Here is a 25754-nt window from a genome sequence, read left to right on the forward strand (position 1 = left end):
GCAGGAATGTGACAAAGGAAAAGGCAATGTGAGGCGAACGACTTCAAAGGGAGAAGGCATGTGAAAGTTGATTGTGGAGACAGGATTTGGATAGAAAACTGGGAACTCATTCGAGGTTCCAGTGACTAAGTCTTTTCCTGAGGTCTTTTCCTTATCTGGACACAACTGGTGGGAGGGATGAAGATACCCCTTAAGAGGCTTGGAATTTGCTCTTTTACTGACTGAGATTAGGGCAAGAAAAGGAGGCTTGCACTGTCCCGGCCTAGACTCACAACTGCGGTGGGTGGAGTAAAGATAAAGCAATCCTTTGTCTAGATTCTTCTTCTTTGCTTTTAGTAGTGCAGGTTTATGATGGTAACTGAAAAAACAAAAAAAGCTTTGGGAAAAGAGTACTGATATTTATACTTAGGCTAAAACTATCATGAAATAATAGGAAAAAAATGTATGTATATACATAGTGATCTTGACCCCTGGCTCCTGACACAGAGCTCCCAAATCCTTTGGACTTTCGTGGGTGATAGGAGTGTCATTTGTTCTGACGAGGTGACTCTGGGTGGGCTCCTGGATGGCTTCAGGATGGTGGCTGGTCACCAGAAAGACCAAGCCATGATTAGAAGCTTGAAACTTTTGCCTCCACCCGCCAGCCTCCAGGAAGGGGAGAGGTGAGGGAGACTGAGGTAATGATCCATCATGCGTGTGGGTTGAAGACTCCATACAATTCCCAAAAGTACTGGGTTCAGAGAGTTTCGAGGTTGGTGACCATATCTGTGTGCTGGGAGGGTGGTGCATCCCAGCCACAAAGGGACAGAAGCTCCTGTGTCTGGGATCCTTCCGGTCCTATGTACATCTTCATCTGAGTGTTTATCCGTATCCTTCATCATATCCTTTATTATATAACAAACCAGTAAATATAAATAAGTGCTTCCCTGAGTTCTGTGAGCCATTCTAGCAAATGATTGAACTCAAGGAGGGGGTCACAGGAACCCCAGTTTATAGCCAGGTGCATAATGCTGAGCTCCAGGCTAAGACTGGCCTACAAAGGGATTAGTTAGCATCTCTGCCCTCTAGTAGTTTTTAACCATAGCTGATATTTTTCATAGATAGCTCAGGATGGGAGCAGTGCCATACAACAAGGAGAGTCCATAAGTGCATTAGGATTTTGGAGGCACGACTGATCCTTTACGAATGGGCTTGACACACGGGTAGAATCATTTGCCTGAGACTAGAAAGCCATGAGCGTTTCCATTGGTGCATGAGGGGAGAAGAGAGTCCAACCAGAAAAGTTCTAAGTAACAGCTCAGAGGAGAAACAGCGCAGGTGTACTTGCAGGTAGAACAGAAAGTTTATATAGGAAAGAGGTACTGGAAGAGAAAATTAGATTCTCCTATTAAAGAGGCTAAATTTTCTTCTTGGGGCAATGAGAACTCGTTGAAACCTTCTGAGCAAAGGCATGACGTGATGAAGATTGTCCTCTGTGCCCTGACAGACACCATCCAGCAGAAGTGGAGCCTGGGGTGGAGGGGCTCAGGCTGCAGTAGTCCAGACTCAGGGTGCAGTAGTCCAGACAGGGATGGAGAAGGGGCAAGGTTCAGGGAGGAGAGAGAGAATGGGGATGGAGACATGAAAGGACATGAATCCAAGACCCCAGCTTTCAAATAATTGTTTTAATACTCAAATAGGAGAGCTAAGAAGAATGACAGTTAACTTTCTTGGTGGGTCTTCAGAAAGATATCTATATTTGTATCTACATCTACCCATCTACCTGTCTATCATCTCTCAATCACCTGTTTACCTATTAGCTATCATCTATCTATCACCTATCTGTTCACCTGTCATTTACCTACCTATCTATCTATCTAATCATCCTTAGTCTGTCTGGGACGCTAAAAATACCATAGACTGGGTAGCTTATAAACAACATAAACTTCTTTCTCACAGTTCTGCAGACTGGAAAGTCTAAGGTCAAGGTGCCTGCAGATTCCATGTCTGAGACCCACTTCCAGGTTCTTAGATGGCTGAGTCCTCACATGACAAGGGAGCTCTCTGGGGCCCCTTTTTTTAAGGGTACTAATCCTAATCACCTCCCCCAAACCCCACTTCCTAATACCATCAACTGGGGATTCGATTTCAACATATGAATTTGGGAGAGGGGGAGTGGGATACAAACCTTCAGTCTATGGCAATATCCTTGCTACTCAAAATGTGGTGTGTAGACCAGCAATAGTGTCATCACTTGTGGATTCATTAGACTTGGAGGCTCTCAGGCCCCACCCAGACCTATTGAATCCAATCTACATGTTAGCAAGATCCCCAGGTGATTTGTACACAGTTTGGGAAACACTGGCTTGTTACAGAAACTAACTGTGGTCACAAAAGTTAATATTGATTGAATTTAACATGGTACGGCATTTAATGTAGTATAATATAAAGTTAATTCCATAATATGTTTTCTGTTTAAAAGTGGTAAAATAGCTTATAATTTTGTGTTACAAGATGAACACAATAGGTGAGAGGAAAAAAAATGAAGAGGACAGGTAAACGTAATCCAGCGTGGCCTGTCCAAAGGGTCCTCATCACAGAGGTTGAGGAGCTGGTCGGAGAGCATGGCTGAGAGTCTGAATAGTGACCACAGAGTATGAGGGAGCTGACTACAGCTGACCTCAAGGCTGCCTGCTCACGATGAACAGCCAGGGCACCTGTGAAATTAAAAACCTTGACTGTAAAACCAACAATGAAACATCAAGCAAACATCGATGTCTAGGGTATAGTGAGAATTTGGAAACGAGCAAATTGGAGATTCTAACTGGGTCGGCAGCTGAATGACTAAGGAGATGATATAAAACAGAGTCCCATAAAACCCAGGATTTTAAGGAAACTGGAGTTGCATGAATGCTACTCTGCTGTTTTAATAGTTTGGTTGGTGGAATCTTGCTATCCTGGTATAATCTCTCATGGGAACGTTTAAGGCCAGATTCTGCAAACCATGAGAACTAAAAGAAATTGGTCTGGAGAGTGTTAAAATTACAACATCTGATAATCTTTGAATCTGTATATCATGCATATTGTTAATTTTCAAAACACCACAAAACCAGTAGAAAAGAAGAAATGTTTTCAAGGTTTAGAATTGCACTAGTTGAGCAGCCCTTAAAAAGAAAACCCAACACATAGTTTTAGGACCACTAAAAATTTCCCCTTTTCATAGAGAAACAAAAAATTATAAGCTGCCTCTATGTGTTCTTCCTGAAGCTATTAAGTGAGAATCATGATTACCTTTTAAAGTATGGTATAATCTGAAACTCTTGAACTCTGGTAAAACTGGAACTTTTGTTGGTTACTTAAACAGTCGTTTCTTTTTAAGATACTAGCAACAGCTCTGCCTATATGTGATGTGTATTTCCAGCAACAAGGAGATGATTTCGTAACTGACAAAGGAAGCATAATACTGAAGAGAAATCAGAAGCAAAGCATTCGAGCAGATGAGCAGAGTAAGGTAAATCATTTCTTCAGGGTCGTTGTCTGTTGTACTATAAGCAAATAACCCGGGTAATGCACTTAGAACCGTGCGTGGCCCATGTAAGTGATCAGCCAGTGTAAAGCCCTATTTTCCTGAAGAAGAGAATGAAGGAAAGGAAGAAGCCAGCTCAGAGTAATTCGAGGCTCTGGGGAAAACTTCAATAGCTTTATTTCTCTACAAAATGAAAATTTCTGGAAAATAAGATTTTGGAGAGTTGAAGAGTCAGGCTCTGAATTTACACTTTCTTATCATGTTAGAAAGGAGAGGTAACAGTATTGAGGAATGGCTGTCTTCCCAGTTGGAGAAGAAAGGACATGCTAATGTCCCTGGGGATGGTGTACGACTGTGCCCTTGAATCTGAGATGGATGTAGTTGGTCATTGCCGGCGTGAGTGCCAGGGTGATGCCGCCTCCACAGGGCTCTCCCTCCGATGGCTTCAGAAGGCCAGAGGAGACCTGAAGACCTTGTAGCTAGCCAGCTAGTATTCACTCGAAGTCAGGGCCACTTTAGGCCCGTTTGTTTGTTCATTTGTTATGCCGGGGTCTTTACTGAGCATTCCTGTGTGCATATGCATGAAGGGGCATGTTGGAAAAGCAAAGGAAAGCAGACGTTAGCTGTCTTGTTCATAAACCCAGCAGCTGAAACAGTTCCTTATTCATAAGAGACTTTCTTGAGTGGATGAAATGATTGATTGAATGAAAATGGAAATACCTAGACATAGAGCCTGCCCTTAAGATTATGGTGGGGGAAATGAGCCACGTATATAAACAATGAATGCATGGCAGGGTGGGGTAAGTATCATAAAGAGGTGTACATAATGTGTTACGGATTCCACTTAAGGAGAAACACCTCCAACTGAGAGGATAAGAGAAGGCTTCATAGATGGCGTTCTTCCTTCCAGGCCCACGTACATCAAGTCACAGAGGCTTTGCTCTTTATTCTGCTTGTTTCTGTTCCCATGCCACATGCCCATGAAGCCTTCTCTGACTCTAGGCATCTCAATCTGAAGTCCACCTGAAAGAGAAAAGTAGGGAGTGCCCTTGCTTGCTGTGGCAAAGATCAGTGAACTTCTAAATTTTACTGTGCATAAGTATTGCCCAGGGAGATTGTTTAGAATGCAGATGCTAGGGCCTTCCACTTGAGATGCTGACTCAGGGAATGTGAGACTAGTCAAGTTTTTTCAGGTAACTCTATACACAGGACTATTGTACTGGAGAGTGCAAATATAGAACATTTTTATTATTGTAGAAAGTTCAATTAGTCAATGTTGCTCTAGAGCAATGAGGTTCAAATTGGAACCATCAAAGACTTAGGAAAACATGGGTACATTTTGTGATCTTCATTTGGATTTAAATATTTGAGGTGTTTGGCACAATGATTTAAAAAAAAAAAACCCACACATTTTGGATCATTTGGAGGGAGAAAAGAAATCTGCATGTTTGCCGAGCACCCCAAGTGATATGAGTGGTCCCTGGCAGCACTTTGAGAAACACTGCTCAAAGCATCCACGGCCTCCTCTCCTGACTCTTGCCTGAAATGACCACCTCTGTATTACTGACTTGAAAAACTTCTAGTCATCCCTTAAGACCCAATTCAGATTTATCTTTCTCTGACATTCCCTACCCTGACATCTGGACATAATTAATTGTTTCTATCTCTGGAGTCCCATAGGCCAGTAATTTTCAAACTACAGGTCATGCCTATTAGTAAGTAGGTCATGAAATCAATTGACTGGATCAGTTTAGTACAACAGAAGAATATAAAACAAGAGCATTTTTTTGTGAAACTTTTATTTCAGTTTTATATAAATGTGTGTGTGTGTGTGTGTGCACGCTCTGAGTCACTGTCTTAGGTTGGATTCTCTACAATCAGAGATTACAACAGAGATCTGGGTGCATGTGTTTTACTAAGGAAGCACTCATCGGAGAAGCCTGTCAGCGAGGAGGGCAGTAGGCTGGGGAGCGGGGAAAGTGAGGCAAGGATGGCAGCTAGGCCTTGCCTGAGTCTAGCCTTGCCTGATCCCCTGGGGAAGCTGTGAAGCAGAAATTGCACCACAGAGTTGTCCCCCATTGAGGCCCCAGGGCTGTCTTCTCATGTCAGGCAGACATGGCTGTAGGCTGCCAGGGCAGATGCAGATTACGTCCCAGGTGAGGTGGCTCACATCAGCCAAGGGCAATTCTCAAGAGAAGGGAGCAATGGTGAGACATAGCAACCAACAATCCCAGGAGCTGGTGGCAAGATAGAGTGGCCCAGTAAAGGGGACCAGGCAGTACACTAACAGCACAGACTCAAGTTCACTCCTGGCATGCTCAGACCTATGTGCAGGGCCAGGGCAAAATAAAAATTAAAATGCAGGGCCCCTTATTCAGAAATTAGGGAAAGGGCCCTTGAAGATAGTAAAGTATAAAGCTTTTTACTTTCTTCCATTGTCTCTCTCAACTTGTCAAAATATTTTTATGTGCTATTTAATGTCACTCTAAAGAAATATTAAAATTTTAAATTACTAACCTGAATTATACTATTTATCTCTATAGCATGCAGTGCCAATTTTAACTGCAAACATAAGAAATTCATGGTCACTGGGAGTGACAATGAGCTTGGCTACGCCTACTTGGTTCCCAAACCCATGCTTTTTCCCTGCTGGGGACACAGCATCACATAAAGACCATTGGTGTAAGGAGTAAATAACATCTAGAAGAAAACTGCCCCATCTCACAGGGTGTCATTTCCAAGCTAGTGAAACTAATGCATCTTTTAGGGGCCCCATCCCACTGCCATCTCAGGTCAGCATCTTCTGGATGCCATGGTTTGTGTAGGAACAGTGGATCCGAAAGTCACATGACCACTGATACACTTCTTTTACTGTAAAGTGGATACCTTGGGCTGAGGAAGTTGTGTTTTACGACATTGGTGAATTAGACACTCTGAGCTGTCAGAGAGTGGTGCTGACCAAGGTCAGAGAGTGTCCGATTCTCACTGCGGGACACCACATGACATCGCCTTAGACCAAGGGATCCAATTCACTATCCTTCAGTATAGGGAGTCAGTGTCATATTTTGTAGAACATCTGGATGGTCCAGATTCTTTGGGGCTATACTGTTACAGAGAGCAGGAGAATTAATAGCCTTGGGGCAAGACTAAGTATACACGACCGCCCATCCCAAGCAAATACAAATTGCTTCTGTTTCTTCTTCCTCATGGAGATGGAAGAAAACACATTTTGCATTTCAATAGCTGCGTATCATGCACCAGGGTGGTGGTAACCGGCTCTGGTCATGATACTCCTTCCAGCAGGACAGCTGCCAAGTGGAGCTACAACTTAGTTATATTAGTATAAAATTTGTAATGGGGATGTGATATGAGGCCCACCACCAAGTCTTGAGAGTGGCACTTTGAGAATGCCTCTGATTTGCAATATTGCTTTTTAGTTACTATCTTGGCTTGGTGGTGGTGGGGAGGGCAATGGAGGGTGGGCATTTCACAAGGTTTTACTTGGCCTTTCCTGCTATAGAAGCACTAACATCAATGCCAACTGCTAAGCAGGTCCATTCCAATACATATACAAGAATTAGAGGAAACAATCAATGGTTCAGTAAACCCAGAGAACTAACTGTGAAAAGAACATAAGTCAGATCTCCATTTACTACCTGACCTTCATATGCCCTGTTCTAACAGGGGGACCATGATGGCACTTTGGGTACATGGTTCTCAGTATCAACTCAGATCCTGTATCCATTAGCCCTCGAAAGATCTAGGCATTTCTGCGTCCCCAATAGACTAGTAAATAAACATAGATCTCTTTGAGAGGTAAGTGAGAGAATTAACACTTGCAGTGGTGTTGAAGAGTCGTTCCTCATTGGGACCCAGCCTCTCATTCAGTCACTGGGGTCTGGGTCTGAGAATTTGCTCAGCTCTATAAATTTGGGAAAGGATTATGTCTTTCTGTTGAGGTGGCTGAACTCAGCCTTCTGCCAGTTCATACTTGATCACTTTGGCGTACACATGTTAGGCAATATTTTGTCGACTGCTCATCTGTCTTTCTCCTAGGAGCATCATGTACTATTAGTCGTCTCCACAGACAATTCCTGTAGGTCAGGCCCCCTTGTCTCCTATTCCAACCTCGCTGACCATTATAATTATACCCATCTTGCTTTTGAGAGTTAAATGCTCCCCAACCCTTGATAGTCTGCGATCCTGTCCACCACACTAATACTGACGAGCTCAATTTTTTAATGGTTTAGGCTACCAGCCTACAGAGGGTACCCTATCCTCTGCTGCTCAGTGATGCTGGTGGCCCCTCACCAGTTCATTCCTCACTGTCTTGAAAAATGGACAAGGAATATAGTCAGCTGATGGGTTTTCCAGCCTTGCGTCTTAACACCCATTCAATCATGCTTAGTTCTTTGAGCCTTATAACCCATCCTCCCCAGCCTGCTACAGCAGTTCTGACAGGTCTGCTTCATTACTCTGGACCACAGCTTTCGCCAAACATCTCGCAGGGCTCTGGGGCCCTTGCCAGGCTGCTAAATCCTTTATCACCGGTGACCCCAAACCAACAAACTCTCCTTACCTGATTTCATATTCTGTCCCCTTGATCTGGCAGCCCTCACGATCCATGCCCAGCCATCCTCTCCCAGTTGCTACTTGTTCGTGTTAACCAGGTTCTTCTCGGAGATGCAGCCCTTTCCCATCAGATCATGCTGCAACTTGACCCTAATTATCAGGCAAGTGGTCAGGAGGGGCAGATCCTCAGGAATGCACACGTTTTCTTTTAAGGTACCTGCATCATTTGAGATTTCTGCCTCGTCTTCAAATGTGGCAGGGATGGAGGTGGGCGAGGATGGGGGCCGGCCTCTATTTTCGAATAAGTGTGAGTGGATTACTTCTATAGTCCAAGAGTGCTCAGGAGAACCTCAGCGTTCACGATTCTCATGTGCATCACCCATGCCTCAAGATCCCCCTGCTTCCCTGTGAAGGGAGGGCCTGACTTGGGCATAGGTGACTTACCCAGGCTGAGAACTCAGCCTTCCCGGAAGTTCCGCAGCTCTTTTAAATGCTGCCAGGGAGCCCTTCTGATTCTCATACTTGACTCTAAGTTGCTGTTCGATTGCCCTGAGCCTGCCATCGTCTTTCATCAAATGCGTCAGTGGTGTACAACAATAGCCACCCACGTTCACAGTCCTTATAGCTACTCTTTCCCCTGTATCAGAAATCTTGCTCAAGTCAGTGCCTCCCCTTCGCCCCCTCCCTATCCTCAGGTGGCCACAGATGACTGTTTTAGCAATGTCTCTGCTGCTACACGAGGATCATCAACACGTTACCCACTGGGTTCCTCATTGCCAGCCGAACAGTAAATGATCCACATCCAGGAATGCATCTTAGAGTCTACACTGTGTGCTACCAACTGTCTCAGGTCAGCAGCCCTAGAAACAGAGCCTAAGACCGGATTCAGGTGCATGTAATTTATGAAGGCAGTGTTCTTCAGGAAAACTCTTTAAGAGAGTGAAGGAAACATGACAGAGAAGAGGAAAGAGTCAGGTGGTCTCAGGTAAAACAAAACTTGGATTGATCCACAGAGAAAGTCAGAAACATAAACTGCCGATAAATTTGTCCTGCCCCTTGAGACGACAGGGCCAGCATTTTATCACCTCCTATCAGGCAGTTTTTGGCTGTGAGCTACCCCAGGGGTAGGAGTGGAAGGCAGTTCTCCAGAGAAGGGGGGCAATTGTGAGCTGTTAGAAACCACACACACACGCACACACGCAACTGGGAGATGGGTATACCAACCAAGGAAAGGGGGATCCCGGGGGGGGGGGGTACCTGCAGTGTCTGTTGCAAATTCCAGAGTACTTTTTTTAAAGTTTGAAAAATGTTGCATAGAGATGAGTTTACATACATCTCCATCTCATTTCTTATTTACCTTTCTGTCTCCCACGCAAGATTCTAAACCCCTCTGTGGCTGGGAATCTGTCCTATTTGTATATGCATTCCTGATTCAGAGGCGGGGATTGAATTGTTACTAAATGAACATTTATCAAATGAAGGGCAGTTTGTGGTAGATCACAGAGCAACTTGAACTCCAGGCTAAGTAATTTGGGCATGATGCTCTTGGCAGTGAGAAAGCGTTTGAAATGCTTGTTGGCAGCAGTGTGCGGTATGTATCGGACTAGCGAGATCATGGAGAGAACAGCCAAGAGGCTGTTGCAGCAATACAGGCAGAAAGTAACAAGAGGCAGCATTCCGGTGGAGGCTGGAAGTGTCGAGAGGCAGATGCAAAAGTCATCAAGGAAGTATCATCTATAGGGTCCAGATGGCCCCAGGCTGACATCCAGCATTGAGACGGGCAGGGCTGCTAATCAATCAAGTGTGTGAGCAGTTTAGTATTTATGTGCCCCAAGCAGATGGGAGAAGATCATTTCTCATATTTGCATGGAAGAAACATCTAAAAAAAAAATCTGGGTGGGTTTTATCATTGTCATGCACAATTAGGCAAAATCCATGAAGTTTAGGCATGGGAATATTTTCTTGCCCTCCGTATTTTAGCCAGGACTCCACAGTCAGATCTGAGGAAAGCCAAGGTCTGATTCCACCAATGTGGAATCACTTAGTACATGACACGTGGAGTACATAATGTACTGGCCAGTGACAGTGCTTTCCAAGTGATTATTCTATACAGTAACATATGTTCCAAAGCTGCAGATTTTTCTCCGCAGTATTCTGGACTGTATCCTGGTTGGAATAATTTATTCGGGACTCAGATGGATCATATACACATAAAGAAACCCATGGGTTTTGTTGTTGTTGTTTTTTTCCCCCTGAACTCTTCCAGCCTTTCACTCGAGGCAAAGTTGTGTTTATTCCTCTCTGGCCAGCTGCCTGCTGTTTCTGTCGTTCTCCGAGGGCCAGCTCCTGGGGTGCCTGTTACGTGGATGGGACCTGGATTTGCCAGGGTTCTCCCTGGGGCCGGCTTGAGATTTGCTGTGGGGAACATCCCCATTCCCATGGATTTTGCTGTTGCCATTCGCTATGAAACTCAGGTATCCTTTACTCCACTTCCACGGTGGTGGTTCCGAGCTGACTGAAATACGTTCTCGAGCTAAGTGTTTCCATTCCAATCTTGCCTATGTTCATCTTAACAGGATTTGCAAAAAGTCGAACATCTGGAGAACATTATAAACCAAAAGGTTTCCTAAAGATATTAAAGCAACACAGCCATATGCACACACGCCTTATTCTGTGGAGAGAAGCTAAAGCTGGGGCTATAGATTTAAGATACTAGTTCTGGGGAAGTGGTGATGGAATGTTTGTATAAGGACAATAAATAACTAAAATAATGCAAATCCTGCCCTCCTGGGCCTTTTTTTTTTCTAAAAATGTAATAAACCTGTGTAGAGATTCAGACTCATAGGGATGCAGTACAGGCATTTATTTGCACTTGGATTTTACCAGGAAACAAGAGAAAAGCTAAAAGCAGCCTGTGCTTCTTGCCTGCTACCTTTCTAGCCTTCCCCCACCCTTTAAGAAATATCTAAGAGGAAGAGAAACCAAATTAGAAAAACACTTGACCTAGAGCAGTGGCTCCTAACCTTTTCTTTGTATAACCTTTTCTTTGATGATCTGAAACCCCACAGACCATCTGCCCTGAAAAATATTTTATATGCCTGGGGGTGGCCTCAGAGCCCCCAGAGTCTCTCTAGGGACCACATTCTGGAAGGGCTCACTTTCTATGGTATGACCAGAGCTGATGATCTGCTTTGAAACTCTTAACATGACGTTGTTCTCAATCCCTCACACGTGAAAGGCAAAGGACTTCAGGGAACTTTGACCTGGTGAGTATGCCAAGAAAGTCATTTTTTTTTACATATGTGTATATACACATAAATGTATTTAATTTTTATATAGAGAGAACACATCTCTGACAGCTTTAAAAAGCTTTTCCTAATTGTAAGGCTTCCAGAGTTTAGCTAATTAGCATATACTCGCGCGCGCGCGCTCTCTCTCTCTCTCTCTCTCTCTCTCTCTCTCGCTGTCTATATATATGTGTGTGTGTGTATGTCTATATAGGTATGTATTTATACAGATACATATAAATAGATCTAATAATATAATAAATAATATAAACTTACATAATGTATATACACTAATATGAAAGAAATATATCTTTTTGTGAAGGATTTTTTTGTTTGTTTCTGTGATCCAGGAACATAATTTTTTTAAAGTATCTTTATTGGAGTATAATTGCTTTACAAAGTTGTGTTAGTTTCTGTTGTACAACAAAGTGAATCAGCTATAAGTATACATATCCCCATATCCCCTCCCTCTTGAGCCTCCCTTCCACCCTCCCTATCCCACCCCTCTAGGTGGTCACAAAGCACCGAGCTGATCTCCCTGTGCTGTGGACTGCTTCCCACTAGCTATCTGTTTTACATTTGGTAGTGTATATCTGTCCATGCCACTCTCTCACTTTGTCCCAGCTTACCCTTCCCCCTCCCTGTGTCCTCAAGTCCATTCTCTACGTCTGCATCTTTATTCCTACCCTGCTACTAGGTTCATCAGTACCGTTTTTTTAGATTCCATATATGTGCATTGGCATACAGTATTTGTTTTTCTCTTTCTGACTTACTTCACTCTGTATGACAGACTCTAGGTCCATCCACCTCATTACAAATAACTCAATTTCATTCCTTTTTATGGCTGAGTAATAGTCCATTGTATATGTGTGCCACATCTTCTTTATCCATTCATCTGTTGATGGGCATTTAGGTTGCTTCCATGTCCTGGCTATTGTAAATAGAGCTGCAGTGAACATTGTGGTACACGACTCTTTTTGAATTATGGTTTTCTCAGGGTATATGCCCACTAGTGGGATTGCTGGGTCATATGGTAGTTCTATTTGTAGTTTTTTAAGGAACCTCCATACCATTCTCCATAGTGGCTGTATCAATTTACATTCCCACCAACAGTGCAAGACTGTTCCCTTTTCTCCACACCCTCTCCAGCATTTATTGTTTCTAGATTTTTTGATGATGGCCATTCTGACTCGTGTTAGGTGCTACCTCATTGTAGTTTTGATTTGCATTTCTCTAATGATTAGTGATGTTGAGCATTCTTTCATGTGTTTGTTGGCAATCTGTATGTCTTCTTTGGAGAAATGTCTATTTAGGTCTTCTGCCCATTTTTGGATTGGGTTGTTTGTTTTTTTGATATGGAGCTACATGATCTGCTTATACATTTTGGAGATTAATCGTTTGTCAGTTGCTTCGTTTGCAAATATTTTCTTCCATTCTGAGGGTTGTCTTTTCATCTTGTTTACGGTTTCCTTTGCTGTGCAAAAGCTTTGAAGTTTCATTAGGTCCCATTTGTTCATTTTTTATTTTATTTCCATGCCTCTAGGAGGTGGCTCAAAAAGATCTTGCTGTGATTTATGTCAAAGAGTGTTTTTTCCTATGTTTTCCTCTAAGAGTTTTATAGTGTCTAGCCTTACATTTAGGTCTTTAATCCATTTTGAGTTTATTTTTGTGTACGGTGTTAGGAACTCAGGAACATGATGATTTAATCGACTCTTTGGGAGACAGAGGTTAAAGATTAGACCTGTCAGGAGTGCCAGGGTTTTTTCTAGACCCAGGAATTACATCTATGGCCAGAAACAACATTCTTTCTATCTGGATCACAATTCAAACACCAGAGAGTTGAGCCTGAGAGCAAACCTCTTCTCCCAGCTCCAAAATTCTGTTTTCTGAGCGGGCCGTGGGTTGCAAATTTGTCCCACGCACTCTCCATTAGGAATATGTTGGTGCATGCATCCTCGCAGGGACATGCTCTTACGTGATGCCTGTCTAGTCTGCAGATGACTGGACTGTCCAGATGGTGGTTAACCTGGCCAGAGGGAGCGATCACTGTGCACGCGAGACCCCACAGCCAAAGCCTCAGCCTTTACCAGCAGCTTCCAGGTATGCGGGGGGCCTGTCCTCAAACGTTGAACGTTTCTTAGAATGTTGTTCGTCTATCAGGAATTTGTATCCAGGAACTAAGTGAGAGTAGAGATGTATTAAAGGAGACATAATGTTTATTAAGTGTTTACTATGTGCTACGCTCTGCTGTACATTCATACTGCATTGAATCTTGCTAACAACTCAAGGAGGTAGGTTTTGTCTTCATCAGATGAGCAGGAAATTGAGAATGAGAACTCTCTGAGGACTTGCCCGAATCTTATAGCTAATGTATAGAAGTACCAGGGCTCCAGCCCAGATATCCTGACCCTAGATCTTGAATGTTTGTTTCCCATTCCCCAGATGCCTGGAGATGAGAGAAAATGAAATGCTACGAGAATAAGAGGACAGTATTCAGCTTGAGTTCTCTCAACAGCTGAGAGTCTAGTTTTGAGGCCACTAATTTTGCATTGGAGATTTGTGGCTGAATAGAACAGAGACCCTGTTGATAGTAGCCTGATAGATGGGATGAAGGACCTTTGCTCCATCCTTTTCCCAGAGCAGTCATGACAAATCACGGCCAGTTTCCAAAGCTTTGCTGTTTGGCACAACCCTATGGAAGAGCCACAGAGAATCTGAGGCTGAACTGACTGTCCACCCAACGCACCTCAGCTGGTCTGGACCTCAACCCGGTCTCCATCCCACACTGGCGCCCACTTCACGGCACATGTGAAACACACCAAATATGATGGCCACTTAGCTTATATAACTGTACTTTTGTCACTGAATTTTTGCTTTATTTCTCTTAATACAGAATCGTGCTGCTTCCCACACCCATCTGTTTAGAACCAGATGTACAATATTCCATAGATGTCTATTTTCCTCAGCCTTTGGAATGAGAATTCCAGGCTCATTCACACATTGAATTGATTCTGTAAGTATAACAGACCCTTGGGGGTGCTACCTTCTGAAATGAGCTCCATTCTAATTCTAAAAGTAGGCTTGTACTTTGAAGTGTTTCATGAGAAATAGAAAAGTATTTGTTTCATTATAAAAATCACCTACTCTATATAAAGGTCATCTAATAGCAATGGCAAATCATCCAGGATAGTATGTGCCAGCCATGGTTTGAAGCGTTCTCCATATTCTGTTAGTTAGACTTCACAACTACTCTATGAGGGAAGTACTGTCATTATTCCCATTTTACAGACGACAGAACTGAGGCACAGAGTCACAAAGCTAGTGAATGAGGAGTGAGCCAGAAGGCCTGATTCACGCATCCCTGCCTGGAGCCACTGCTGTGCACTGGCACTGCAGAAAGTCTGGGGAGAAATTCCACCAATCATTAATTATTATCAGCTTACAGGTTCCCATTTTTTGCATATTATGCTTTCATATCATTGTAATCAGAGTGCTTAGACAAGATTGTACATGGATTTTTTTTCACTTCCTATTATATCATGAGTGTTTTCTTATTATGCTTATGTAAATTACCATTCTTAGGAAGCATGCATAGTATTTCCTTAAGTGGCTTCTTTTTTAAAAATTCATTTATTTATTTATTTTTGGCTGTGTTGGGTCTTTGTTGCTGTGCGCGGGCTTTCTCTAGTTGCAGTGAGCGGGGGCTACTCTTCGTTGCGGTGCGTGGGCTTCTCATTGCGGTGGCTTCTCTTGTTGCAGAGCACCAGCTCTAGGCACGTGGGCTTCAGTAGTTGTGGCACGCAGGCTCAGTAGTTGTGGCTCACAAATTTGGGCCACAGGCATTCCTTCCAAACTCTCACTCTGTGTACAGCTTCAGGCCCAGGCCTGTCCCTGGGCAGAGTTTGGACATTTAATAAATTTACTTAATTTACTTATCTATTCCCCTACTTGTGGTCATTTAAGTTCCTTCTATTTTTTCTACTGTGCATAGTTGGTATATTTTTTAAACATTTGAAAATACAGTCCTACTTTACCCAGGGTTTTATGGTTCTTGAAATAATGTGTCATATTAATTTCTGGAAGGTATTAATTAATTTATATGTCAATTAATTTTCAGAATCATCAATAATGCATGAAAGTGCCAGTTTCATTCCACCTTTAGCAGAATTGTAGAGAATTGTGTGGGACTTTTTTAAAGTACTTTTGTGGATAAAATGGAATTGCTTTGTTAATATTGCATTTTTAAACATTTGTAACAGTCTTCTAATATTGTGAATTAATTAGCAAACTACGGCCCTATGAAGTTTTATTGGAACACAGCCATGCCCATTCATTTACTTATTATCTACACTGCTTTCAAGCTACAAAGACACCTATTTGCAAGAGACCTTATGAACGCAAAGCCCCAAATATTTATTCTCTGGCCTTTTATGGGAAGTTTGTCAACCCCTGATTTAATTAACTATATCCACATTTTGTGTATTGTGTCTTTAAAGTTCAGTTTTTAACTGTTGAACCTTTTAAATTTATACCCTAGAACTTTTTAATTTCATCATCTACTATAGAATTTAGTATGAGGCAGGTATATCTTAGATTTTATTCAATAAGTTCAGCTTTTATAACATGAAGAAAACCCATTGTTTTAAGATTATTTTACCAAAGGTGAGGTTGCAAGATATAGGAAAGGAAGGAAGGAAAGAGAGGGAGGGAGGGAGGGAGGGAGGAAAGAAAGATACAGGGTACCCAGTTAAATTTGAATATCATATAAATATGTCCCAAATATTGCCCTAAAATGTTACATGATACATACTAAAAAATTATTCATTGTTTCTCTGAAATTCAATAGAATTGAAGTGGAAAGTAGAAACCAACTCCTGAATGGGAAATGTAAACTATCGTGATTTCCCTAGCCATATAATTCATATTCTCTACCGAGGAGCTTTAAATAGAACTGTGCTCATGACCAACGCGTGAGTTACAAAGAAAGAGACTCAAATCCAACAGGTTTAATTTAGGAAAAAATGCTAAACCCAGGCAGAGTAAAGAAAGGGAAAGGAAGAAAATAAGGATTCCTGATCACCAAGGGATGTTATTATTGTATCATAACAGTCATGAAACTCAAATTTATGAGAGCCAAGTACTCCTCTTTTTAAATCCATGTCCTAAATATTTCTAAACTTTGTAAATTCAAAAGATTTACTGGGTGCTGTGTTAGATGCATCCATCCAAATTGTCCATTCATCACCCCTTCTCTGAGGGTATGTGGGCCAGGCACTGTGCTGGTTCCTGGGGATTGGGGGTAAAATCTGGTTCTTACCCTCAAGGCGTCGTCAGCCTGACACAGAAGACAGGCATGGGGCTTCCCTGGTGGTGCAGTGGTTGAGAGTCCACCTACCGATGCAGGGGACACGGCTTCGTGCCCCGGTCCGGGAAGATCCCACATGCCGCGGAGCGGCTGGGCCCGTGAGCCATGGCCGCTGAGCCTGCGCGTCTGGAGCCTGTGCTCCGCAACGGGAGAGGCCACAACAGTGAGAGGCCCGCGTACCGCAAAAAAAAAAAAAAAAAAAAAAAAAAGGCACGTAAACAAAATCATTGCAATGATGTTCGATGCAGAATATAAATGGATAATTTGAAATGAACTTAAAATATGTCCATTTGGTCAATTATCAAGCAATCGTTCTCCTTATACATAGCCATGAAAACCCTGAAACCAAAATAGAAATTAAGAGAGCAACCCGATCTTGGCAAGCTGTCCAAAATCCCAGAAGAGGCCCTAGCTCCCCATTTTAGGTCAAATTTCCTACAAGCAGGGACTCAGGTTGGCCTGGTTTATTGAGGGCATGCTTGCGGGGGAAGGAGCCCAGCAAGGATGTGGTATCCAGGGGGCCCTGGAGCATGAATTGCACCACAGGGTTGGTTCCACCTGGAGGCGAAGGGGTGGGGCCTTGTGTGCCCACGTCATCATCAGCTACAGGCTCCCTACCCCACTCTCCAACCCCCCAGAGAGCTCACTCACTCCTGGACACAGTGGCTAGGTCCAATTTTCTGGAGAAGGGGACAGCTGTGAGCTTTTAGCAGCCAGTGCCACAGCAGCTGGTGGATGGGAGGATCCAGGCAGGGCACCTGCAGTGAACCCTAGAGTCCCTGACCCAGGATGGCAGTAGGAGAAAGTCGTTACACATTTTATGATTCCAGACTAAAGCAGTTTTGCTGCTTTGGGAAGATACTCGATTGTTTGGATTTGACCCTTTCAAACTTCATTCTTCTCTGCAGCCAGATTAACATTTGCATCTAAGACTGAGATGCATTACCAAGAAGACCAGAGGAAAGCTTTGTTCAACCTTCTGCACAAATATCTTTTGTTTTGCAGGCATAGTGAGATGGTTGGGGTTTTTTTTCAGTCGCCCTGATTACATGATATGTGTACCCATAAAAATTTGCTGAGAGTCAAACATAAATTATGCATTCTAGAACATAAAACTGCCATTCTTCTTTTAAACCATGGGTTGGATGACACTTGGTAAACATAAAGCCCTTAAAAGTTTCTAGGAGAAATGAGTCATGCCATTACAAAATCCTATTGCTGATAGACAGGGACTCTTGTCATCTGCTCTATCGTCTTGGTGCCAGGAATGGCCAACTCTAAACCGGCTGAGACCAAGAACTGTAAACAATTTGTCCTTGATTGCCTGCCCTCACCACCAAGCCTAGCCCATCTGGCTTCCTTCTAGATGTCACCCTGCTTGGTTTGTGTTTGGAGAATGCAGAGTCATTTTAGTATCAAAGATACAATACTAGGAATGTATGTATACTTCTTTACTGCACAATTTGTGTGTGTGTGTGTGTGTGTGTGTGTGTGTGTGTGGTGTGTGTTACGCGGGCCTCTCACTGTTGTGGCCTCTCCCATTGTGGAGCACAGGCTCTGGACCCGCAGGCTCAGCGGCCATGGCTCACGGGCCCAGCCGCTCCGCGGCATGTGGGATCTTCCCAGACCGGGGCACAAAGCCGTGTCCCCTGCATCGATAGGCGGACTCTCAACCACTGCGCCACCAGGGAAGCCCTACTGCACAATTTTTAATAAGCATTTACTGTAAAGTAACCAGTTGGGCAGGCACAGGGTAAACGAGACCAACACCTTCCCTGCCCCGCCAGGGCTGATGCTCTAAAGGGGAGATGCAGGCAGTTACACAGGAAATGACAACACAGTGTGACAGATACTGGAAACTGTGACAGGTCATTTGGTGTGGCTCGGACAGTGGCTCTCAATGTCATCTGACACAACCTTCCTTTTTTTTCTTTTTTCTCCGCCCTTGAACCCACTCTCTTGTAACTGAGATCACACGCCTGGTCTCAGGACTTGCTGCAGCTCAGGTTCTTCATGTCTCTTTGCGGCAAGAATGTAGTGAGAGACAAAGTGATTAGTTAGAAGTAGATTTATTTAGAGAGGTACACATTCCATAGACAGGAGGCAGTCCATCTCAAAAGGCAAGAGCAGCCCCAGGGCATGGAGCCGTCTTGGAAAGTGAGAGCAGCCCTGGGAGAAACACACTCCACAGACAGTATGGGCCATCTCAGAAGTCTAGCGGCCCCAACCTTCCCTTTTTTATTACAAATATTGATACTTTGTAACCCTCTTTCCTACCTGACAATGAAATTCACAGGCATTAGAGCCTACCTGCACACATAACTTCCAAATAATATCAATGTTATGTGCAAACACAATAAAAGGGAAGTAATTTATGAAGAAATAATATGTACTGCAATACATACGTGTACCGACATGAGCACACTGGGAGTCATACTGAGGTTCAGAGATGCGCAAACACGTAGATTCACTACATAAGAGATAGCCGTGCAAGCAGGTGTGTTGTAAACATGTTTAACGTGTTTTGAAAACACAGAGTAAGGTTTTCAACTCATCATTATAAGCACGGAATCCTCCTTCATGGATGTTGAGTGAAATATTCAAAAGCTGTCGGAGACTTGCGATGATTTTCCTTGTTGTGAGAATGTCTAGCATGTCTGATCCCCACCCACTAAATGCCAGTAACACACCTCACCTAGTAGCCATGACAACCAAAATCACCCCTTGGAATTTCTAAAGTGCTCCCTGGGGGTGGATACCTCTCATATTGAGAACCACTGAGCTGAGAGGTTGTGGGGTAGCAGAATGGAAACTGAATCTCCAAGAGGCAGGTAGTTTGATGTAGAACAGCACTGTTCATATGTAATTGAAAAAGGTAAAACTTTCTAAAGGAGAGTTTTAGAGTTCCACAGTAATACTACAGAATGCAACGTCTAAGCCATAATTTCTTTCTTTACTGGAGTATAATTGCTTTACAATGGTGTGTCAGTTTCTGCTGTATAACAAAGTGAATCAGCCACACATATACACATATCCCCATATCTCCTCCCTCTTGCGTCTCACTCCCACCCTCCCTATCCCACCCCTCTAGGGGGTCACAGAGCACCGAGCTGATCTCCCTGTGCTATGTGTAAGCCATAATTTCTTAATCTATCACAAGTAGCCTAGTTAAAACTCTTTCAAATCTAAGACAAATTGATTAACAAGTAAAAAATATAGTAATAAAAAGATAAAACCTTATTTTCTTTGCCATAAGTCAATAAATGTAAATATTTAAAGATTTCTTAACTAAATTGAAAGTCTTAAAATCTTCAGTCATATGCAATTGAAAGGATGGAATTGAGTCTCTTTTCAACCACGATTCTCACAGATCTAATTTTTTTTTTTTTAATAACTGGAATCTTGAATAGGGGACAGTTTGGAACGTAAGTCTTCTTTTCTCATTATTTCAAAAGGTTCATCTTATTCCCCAAATCAACTCATTGGAGAATTTCTGCAGCAAGCAGGATTTAGATGAATATCACCTGCACAACTGTGTTGAAATTGCCTCGGCAATGGGACCTCAGGTGCTCCTTAGAGCATGTGAAAGGCTTATAGCCAGTTTGTCTGCCAGGCTGCACAATGGGGCCGTGGGTGAGTATCTGTTTGGTATTTTGTATTTAAATAGAAATTGCCTTAGTATGCATGTATGTATGTATGTATTTATTGTATTGAGCTGTGTTGGGTCTTCGTTGTTGTGAGCGGGCTTTCTTTAGTTGCGGCGAGCGGGGGCTACTCTTCATTGCGGTGTGCGGGCTTCTCATTGTGGTGACTTCTGTTGTTGTGGAGCATGGGCTCTAGGCCTGCGGGCTTCAGTAGTTGTGGCTTCAAGGCTCAGTAGTTGCGGTGCATGGGTTCTAGGGCGTATGGGCTTCAGTAGTTGCAACACGTGGGCTCAGTAGTTGTGGTGCACAGGCTTAGTTGCTCCGCGGCATGTGGGATCTTCCCAGACCAGGGGTCGAACCCGTGTCCCTGCATTGGCAGGTGGATTCTTAACCACTGCGCCACCAGGGAAGTCCCTGAGTATATGTTTAACGGGCTCTACCGAATCGCCACTATCTGTGCAAAGGCTTTTAGGAACATGAGTGAAATGATCTAATGTATTTTAGTATCTACTCCTGCCAGCCAGTGTAGATACCAGCTGCCCGATGATTAGTTACACAGAGCAGTCTGTCCATGTGTTGGAATCATAACTCTCAGTACAACAAGTGTATAAAAGAGGAGCCTGGCAGTCGCTTGGGGATGCCAGATTCCTGGAACAATGGTCCTAAAATATTTCTTTGGAATCCTGGAATGAACTTTAAACAACTTCTTTCATCCCTAAACCTTCATTTAATAAATGAGACTGTTGGGTCCAAAACATTAGGTAACTTGCCCATTTTGCTAAGCTACAGAGTGGGTTTCTCACCCTCAGCACTTTTAAAATTTAGGGCTGGGTAATAGTTCATTGGGGAGGGGTTGCTGTCCTGTGCATGGTAGGATGTTTAGCACCAGCCCTACCCTCTACCCACCTGATACCAGTAGCACCCTCCCCTCAGTAGTGACATCCAAAAATGTCCCCAAACTTTGTCATATGTCCCCCGGGGGTCAAAATCTCCCCCTAGTTGAGAATCACTGCTATAACATGACAGCTACCATGAGAGTCTGGGCTTCCCAAGTTCCAGACGGATGCTTTCTCCATGCAGGACTCTGGCTTTTGGGATGCCTGCAATCTCATGAAAGATATGGAACAAGGGAAATGAAAGGTATAATCCAGCACCAACATGGATTATCAGGAATGGAAGAAATAATAATTACATTGGAACCATTAATGATTGAAGCAATTTATTTTAAGCCTTTCAATAACTTGTTAAGTAATGTTCATTGCTAAGTGATGTCTGTTAAGTAGTGTTTTTTGAGCACTTACAGGTGCCAAACACTATTCTAAGTACTTCCCAGGCATGATTGTCTTCAATCCTTATATTCCCAGGAGGTATATCATATAGTATCCCCAGTTAACACATGAGGGAGTTAAGGATTAGAGGTAACTAATGAGAAAGACATGAACTAGAGCTACTCATAGGACAGAGTGCTTCTCTGTCACTTCCTTTGCCTCTAACTTGTTTTGTTCCCTGCAGCCTGCAACTGTCACCCACAGGGCTCAGTGGGACCCAACTGCAGCTGACTGGAAGGCCAGTGCCAGTGTAAGCCTTGTGTGACCGGCTGCTGCTGTGACACGTGCTCAACAGGAAACTACAGTTTGGGGCATCACGGCCGTCACTGTATGTAGCAAAAACCAGATGGGGGAAACGCACGTGTTCTCAACCTTGGAGTTTTAAAGGCAGGAAAATCAATGTGGGGAGTTGAAAAGGGGAGGGATTAGGAATTTGGCTTCATTATTCAGATTGTCTTGTCTATGTAGATAAAATATACTGAAAGTTTTTCCGCTGTACTTTATTCTTCCATTCAGTGGGCACTGACTGTGTACAGAGCTCTATTAGGAAACATGAGTGATGATAAAGAAAACATGGTCCATGTCTCAGGGAGTTTTCAGTTTGTATCAGATAGATGGTAGTCCAGGGAGGATGTGAGGCCACCATGGAGATGGCTGTGTAAACCCGGCTTTAACATCTGGTGCATAAGCCCAGTGGCTGGAAAGGCTAAAACAATGAGATTGGGATGTGAAGAAAAGGGGACCCTCCTACACTGTTGGTGGGAATGTAAATTGGTGCAGCCACTATGGAAAACAGTATGGAGGTTCCTCAAAAAATTTAAAACAACTACCATATGATCCAGCAGTTTTGCTTCTGGGTATTTATCTGATGAAAAAGAAGACACTAACACGAAAAGATATTCGCACTATCGTGTTCATTGTAGCATGATTTACAATAGCCAAGATATGGAAACAATCTAAGCTTCCACCAACAGATGAATGATTACAGAAAATGTGGTATATACATGCAACGGAGTACTATTCAGCCATAAATACGAAGAGGATATTGCCATTTGCGACAACATGGATAAGCCTTGAGTGCAGTATGCTAAGTGAATAAGTCAGAGAAAGACAAATACTGGATAATCTCACTTATATGTGGAATCTAAAATGAACAGAAAACAAAAAAACAGGCCCATAGGTATAGAGCACCAATAGACGGGTGTTTGCCAGCGGCAACGTGGGGGGGCGGGCAGTGAGCGAAATGAGTGAAGGGGGTCCAAAGGTACAAACTTCCAGTTATAGAATAAATAAGTCATGGGGATGTAATGTACAGCATGGCTATTATAGTTAATAATACTGTATTGTATATTTGAAAGTTGCTAAGAGAATAGATTTTAAAAGTTCTCATCAGAAGAAAAAAAATTGTAACTATGGTGATGGATGTTAACTAGACTTACAGTGGTGACCATTTTGCAATATATACAAATATTGAATCATTATGTGGTACACTTGAAACTAATATAATGTCGTATGTCAGTTATACCTCAAAAAAAAAAAAAAAACAGTTGTCCACATCATTCTGTTGATTGAATCAGTGAATTCTTATTTAACAAATATTTTTACCTGGTTCTCTGTACATGCCAGGCTCTATTCTAAGCACTGTATAGACTCAGTTTATTCACCTTGATAGGGTTGATACGGTAAATTAGAGATTGTGAAATCAGAACTGTGACTCTTTCACCAGCACACCACTGCCCCCGCTCCGACCCCAACAGGCTCCTCTTTGCTTTATCCAGCATGTCACTGCCACCCTCAAGGCTCAGAGAATACTGTAACAGGACGTCCTGTGACCAAGTAACAGGACGGTGCCCCTGCCATGGAGAGGTAGCTGGCTGCTATTGTGATTGGTGCCTGGAGGGCTATTTTGGATTTCCTAACTGCCACACCTGCCTTTGTAATGGGTTCACTGTCATGCTTCAGTTGTGGAAGTTTTACAACTGGGAGAAACTGTGAAAGGTATGGAATTCATATGCACTCTTATTTCTTGTTCTTTTGCTCTGACTTCACAACATTATCCGAAGGACCATTGAGTAGAGAATCAACAGTATTTAAGTGTAGAGTGATGACTATGGGCGAGGAAGATAGAGCATCAGTTTATCATCCTTCAAAATCTTGTTATGAGCCAAGCAGTGTCTAAGTAAATCAATAACAGGCATTTGCCTGGCACCTTGCTTTTTATATTCCTAAAATGTGCATGTAAATTAGGTGCTTTTATGTTGTTTAATGACTAAGCCATGGAACTTTCAATATGAAGCAAAACCTTTTCCAGAGCAAATGAGCATCTTCTAAAAATATTGAATTTTGAGAGTTGCACTGTCCTAAAGCACAGCAAATCCATATTGTCTAATGTGAGCTGTTCCTGGTAACATTTTAGTAAAAAGTTGCCTTGACAGATGCATTGATGGTTACTATGGAAATCTTTCTTCAGGACAGTCCTGCCGTCCTTGCCCGTGTCCAGATGTTCCCTCAAGCAATCAGTATTTTGCCCATTCCTGTTATCAGAATCCTTGGAGCTCAGATGTAATCTGCAACTGTCTTCAAGGTTATGCAGGTATGTAGTATAGTTCATGATGTTTTTTTCTCATCCCACATTGCTATCTAAAAAATGATAACATGTTCATAGTTTATCTGCCTTGGACAAATGAGTGGTACAGGATATAAGTTAATGGTAAGAAGACACAATTTGGTAAATTGCTACTTTACTGAATAAAGAATTTGAATGATTCAAAACCAATGACAAAAAATCATTTCACTGAGCTATAATTGTTATTAAATAATGTTCTAGAAAACTGACCAAATGAGTTCAAATCAAATTAATTGTTTAATAAAATAATGGCTCATTAAGTAAGATACATATGTGATTAAATTATATATGTATATATAAACATATAACATAATTTAAAAGTTAAGAATTAATGAGTCAAATGCTTTCTTTATATAATTCCAAGTAATCAATTTGACTGGTATTTCACAGATATAACTGATTTTTTCAGATGTTTTGAAGCACCAGTTTGGGCATTATACAGATACTGCCTAAATTAATTCAATATTTGTGTCTGTCCCTCAATCAGAAATTTTATTTTGAAGAGTTTAAGCATGAGTGTAAACATGTAGTGCAAACAAGGAAAAAAATTATAAAGTCTACTTGATTGAATCATAAGAGAAAATATGGCATTATTATTTTCTTCAATGATAATTAACATCATGATAAATTACATGGCCATTTTTTTTTCTTATTTGTTACCTCTAAGGTTACACGTGTCTCTAGTTAATTCTTATAGCCTCTTCTCCATGTGCACTCTGGCTTGGTTGGTCAGTTGTTAAGAACTGAGACCACAGTTGGGCTATGAGACCATTTCTAAATGGAATGAACCAAAACATGGAAGTTGGACCCATGATTTGGGCACCTAAACAATGGCAGTTGCCCCGTGATTGAAAGAATAGAGTGTAGGAGAGATGGGAGTGGCTTCTCCATCATCCTTAATGGAGACACCCTCAAGGTGTCTTAATAAAGGTTAGTATAAAAATACCCTCGAGGGCCCACACATCAAGACAATTACTTACCCCTCTTCACTTCCAGACACATTATCTCAGGCTGCTGCTCTTTCACCTCTAGGACCAGATGAGAGTTGGGGTGCCCCACCCCCGGCCCGCCTCAGAAAACAGGGGCTGAGGTTAGCTTTGGGTCTGGAGGCATTTTTGGGTGATCCTGGTTATATGATGACCCAGGAATCCTGTACTCACGAGTCTGTAGTTTTTTAAGAAAGAGTCCATTCTTCACCAAGGACTTTTAAAATCCAAATAATCTTTTTATTCTCTGAATGGATAATAAATTTAAATGAATGTTTTGTTTTAGTTTAGAGCACTTTTCCTTATTCATCCCAAATGTGTGACCTCTCATTAACCGCAGAGGAGTCCAATTATCCACATCACTCTCCGTATCCCTCCCCAAGCGCGCGCACACACACACACACACACACACACACACACACACACACACACACACACACA

At 42.6% G+C, this 25754-nt stretch overlaps 1 protein-coding gene across 1 annotated transcript in view; it reads left to right on the forward strand.

The window, feature by feature from the left end:
- LAMB4 (laminin subunit beta 4) overlaps positions 1–25754 on the forward strand; it is a 114488-nt gene that overhangs the window by 46165 nt on the left and 42569 nt on the right. Inside the window, 9 exon segments of the mRNA XM_007455346.1 lie at positions 10380–10551; positions 13355–13464; positions 14258–14381; positions 20185–20362; positions 21886–22029; positions 23480–23517; positions 23520–23650; positions 23652–23699; positions 24137–24289. Of these exon segments, the coding sequence (XP_007455408.1) occupies positions 10380–10551; positions 13355–13464; positions 14258–14381; positions 20185–20362; positions 21886–22029; positions 23480–23517; positions 23520–23650; positions 23652–23699; positions 24137–24289 (1098 nt within the window).

The sequence above is a fragment of the Lipotes vexillifer genome, unplaced genomic scaffold (genome assembly GCF_000442215.2).
Source record: "Lipotes vexillifer unplaced genomic scaffold, Lipotes_vexillifer_v1.1 scaffold234, whole genome shotgun sequence".
NCBI classification, from domain to species: Eukaryota; Metazoa; Chordata; class Mammalia; order Artiodactyla; family Lipotidae; genus Lipotes; species Lipotes vexillifer.